This window comes from Antrostomus carolinensis, unplaced genomic scaffold (assembly GCF_000700745.2).
Source record: "Antrostomus carolinensis isolate BGI_N321 unplaced genomic scaffold, ASM70074v2 scaffold40658, whole genome shotgun sequence".
NCBI classification, from domain to species: domain Eukaryota; kingdom Metazoa; phylum Chordata; class Aves; order Caprimulgiformes; family Caprimulgidae; genus Antrostomus; species Antrostomus carolinensis.
This window is the reverse complement of record NW_010334383.1, coordinates 1-3,354: the sequence shown is the minus strand read 5'-3', so window position 1 is coordinate 3,354 and position 3,354 is coordinate 1. Positions and strand designations below refer to the sequence as shown.

Here is a 3,354-nt window from a genome sequence, read left to right as displayed (position 1 = left end):
CCCGCCTGTAGCGATCGCTCAGCCTGCTGTGGGACGGGGTTGCTGCCGGTGCGTCTCTGGCCGGGCCGGGCCGGGCCGGGCGGGGCGATAAGGAGAGGCCCTGACCCGCACCCTGGTGAGAGGTTCCCGCCGCCTCTCTGGACTGAAAGTTGTGTAGCAGAGTGAGTCTGCGAGCCTAACTCCAAATCCGTGCTTGCAAATCCGTAATTAGTGACCATTAGCCTGACGGGATTGAGGGTTTTTAACTTGTTATTTGGTAGCGTGGTCACTGGTTCCTTGTGTAATTCATTTTTGCTGTTTTGTATTTATCCTAGAGATCTTCCAGTCGTGTTTGAATGTATACTTTATGCGTGGGTGGTCTTGAACCACAGTTAAAAGTTAATTTACTTTTCCCTTTTAGCTTACAGGCCACTTCATAAATTGGAGAAACAGGTTGGACTCTGGTAATCCATTTATTTAGTGTTTAAAAAAACATATTTTTTTTTCCCTGCTAACTTTTACAAGCTGTGTTTTTCTGTAATGTATTTGTTGTACTGTCCACGCTGTATTTTTTTAACTATGAGGTTTTATTTCCTGCTTTCTCTCCAGGTCTTTGTTTTGCATCAACTACAACCAGTCTCAAAACTGAGACCGAAGTGGACACAAGTGACAATGAGGTTGTTGCCCCCGACTTCACTAACAGGAATCCTCGGAACTTGGAGCTGTTGGCCCTGGCTAGGAAGGAGCGTGGCTGGAAGACAACGTGGCCAAAACGTGAATTCTGGCATAGGTGAGTCAGAAACCCACCAGCAGAAATGAAGACTGTAAAAGAAATTTAAGAAATCTGCCAGGTGGAATGCCTACAAAATGCATTTTTTGGGTTGTTGAATCAGTCATCCCCTTAGTTGTTCTTAATTAACAGGTATCTTCTGCGGTCAGAGAACAGTAGGTGAGTGTCACATGAAAGTTAGCATATGCATTGAAGATCTTTCCCTCTATTGTTAAGGTAGCAGTAATATTGCTTAAGCAACTACTGTCTAACTCGGGATGCTCCTAGTCCTGTGCTGACCATGCATCATTGTTTAATTTGAGGCACCTTAATAGACTGGAGTTGTTTTGGTTGTTGGTTTGGTTTTTGGCAGTTTTTGTTTGGTTGATTGGTTGGGGGGTTTATTGGTTTGGGTTGTTTGGGTTTTTTGAGGTTTTTTTAGAAAATGCTGATTGCTTGTCATGTGGAAAATAAGTTCATTTTAAGCTGGGGATTCAGAGTCATTATTTTTTTTTCTTGAAGGGAGAACCATGCCCAGTTTGTTCATAGGTGGAAATCTGATATTGTTTCAGTGCAATAGAAAATAGTTGCTCCTAATACCCTGTGGTTGTGTGTTACGGCTTATGAAGTACTGCTTGGTGATCCTGAGAAGTTGTTACCTGCTGTGTAAGCAGAAGCCCTTAAGAGACTGTGCAGCAAACCTGAGGTTACATTTCTGCTGGAGCAGGTCCCCATCTAGCTCTAAGTGCAGGTGTACAGCGCTTGGCTTGGAGTGAGTGCCAGGGTGAGGCAGCGTAGGACTGTCACTGCGTGACTGGTGGAAAGTTGCTTTTGCAACTTCACTGTGTTGAACTGGTAAACTGAGACCTATTTCGTGTAAGCAAAAACCTAGGTAAGAATAAAAGCAACATTAAGAAGTCATTATTATATTAATAGCTCCAGTATGTTGTTTTATTTAAAGTAAGTCACTTAAACATTTAAGCGTTTGAATGTTTTCTCTCTTTACACCTGGAAGAGACATCATCATCCCCTCGTTTTTCTTCCCTTCACTCAGATTACGGCTCGAGCGGACACAGCACTATGTAGAAGCCTTTGTTGAGCGCTGTAATGGGGATGTTGTGGTATCTGCCTCTACCCGAGAGTGGGCCATAAAGAGACACCTGTACAGTCCCAAGGGAGTAACAGCATGCAAAAACCTCGGCCATGTAATGGCACAGCGCTGTTTGGAAGCAGGAATCAACTTTGTGAACTTTAAAGCTGTTATCCCCTGGGAACATCGTTGTGACTCGGCAAGTACCCATCTCCTGACACTTATTTGGTGTTTTTTTTCCTTTTTAAACATTAATTTTACTCCTCTTCACCATTAGTTTTCTTACATGGTTTGACAATCCCTTCTTGCAGTGCTCAAAAGGGTGATTTGATGAGCTGCAGTTCCTGGCATTATGCTTCTCTGCCCCTCCACATAACACATCCCCACTGATATGTCGGTGCTGATACTTTTCTTTGTACTTATTTGTGTCTCTTTGTCTTTTAAACAAGATTCAGGAATTTAAAAAAGCTGTGGAGGAGGGTGGTGTCGTTCTGCGTGAGCCACGAAGAATCTATCAGTGAAATGGAGACTATTGGGAAAACTTTCCAAGGAACAACGATCACTTCTCTGGGTGTGTGCAGGCACAGTGAAGGTTCAGAGCTGGAAAAAGTTGGAACGTTGGCATCTTGCAATAAAATGTTTTTAAATGCATGGAAGTGTGTTACATTCTTGATTCTAAAATCTTCAACACCTTTATTTTAAGGCTAAAAACTGTTATAGTTCAATGTGACAGACTAACAGAATTTACTTCAGAAGTCAATAATTTTAAAGTAATTTAATTTTTTTTAATTTGATTTTGTGTTTGTTCTAACCTGAAGTCTTTAAATACTTGATCCTGGTAGACGGCTAGCCTAATTTAGCAAATGCTGTCATTTATGTGAATGTTCAGGATTGTAATAAAGTTATATGCTAAATTTGGTAAAAAGATTAAATTCCCCTAACTCATCTTTGCAGCTTTCTTGCAACCCTTACCTCGCAGGTCTAGGAGGGCAGCGGCACAAGTGCCAGCTGGAGGGAGTCAGAAGCCTGTTTCTCTCTGCCTGTGCCTGGCTGCAGTGATGCTGTTGGCTTCTCTGCCCCAGGGGTCGTCAGAGTTCCTGAATAGAACAGAATCGTTTTGGTGGGAAAAGACCTTAAACATCATCAAGTCCAACCATAAATCCAGCGCTGCCAAGTCCACCACTAAACCATGTCTCTAAGCGCCACATCTGTGTGTCTAAATTTTAAATACCTCGAGGGATGGTGACTCCACCACTGCCCTGGGCAGCCTGTTCCCATGTGATAACCCTTTCAGTGAATAATTTTTCCTAATATCCAACCTAAACCTCCCCTGGCACAACTTGAGGCCGTTTCCTCTTGTTCTATCACTAGTTACTTGGGAGAAGGGACTGACCCCCACCCACCTCGCTACACGCTCCTTCCAGGCAGCTGTAGAGAGCGATGGGGTCTCCCCTCAGCCGCCTTTTCCCCGGGTGCTGTAACCCCGCGCAGTGTGACACCTTCCTCCGCCTTTCAC

The 3,354-nt window shown here is 43.7% G+C and overlaps 1 protein-coding gene across 1 annotated transcript; it reads left to right on the top strand.

Annotated features, from left to right (window-relative positions):
• Positions 1 to 563: 563 nt before the first annotated feature.
• On the top strand, positions 564 to 2,359 carry MRPL18 (mitochondrial ribosomal protein L18; the record flags this gene model as incomplete). The annotated part of the gene is made up of 3 exons (XM_010174207.1): positions 564 to 769; positions 1,803 to 2,037; positions 2,288 to 2,359. Coding segments are annotated over 3 exons (513 nt in total), but the record flags the coding sequence as incomplete, so codon positions are not given.
• Between the last annotated feature and the right edge of the window lie 995 nt (positions 2,360 to 3,354).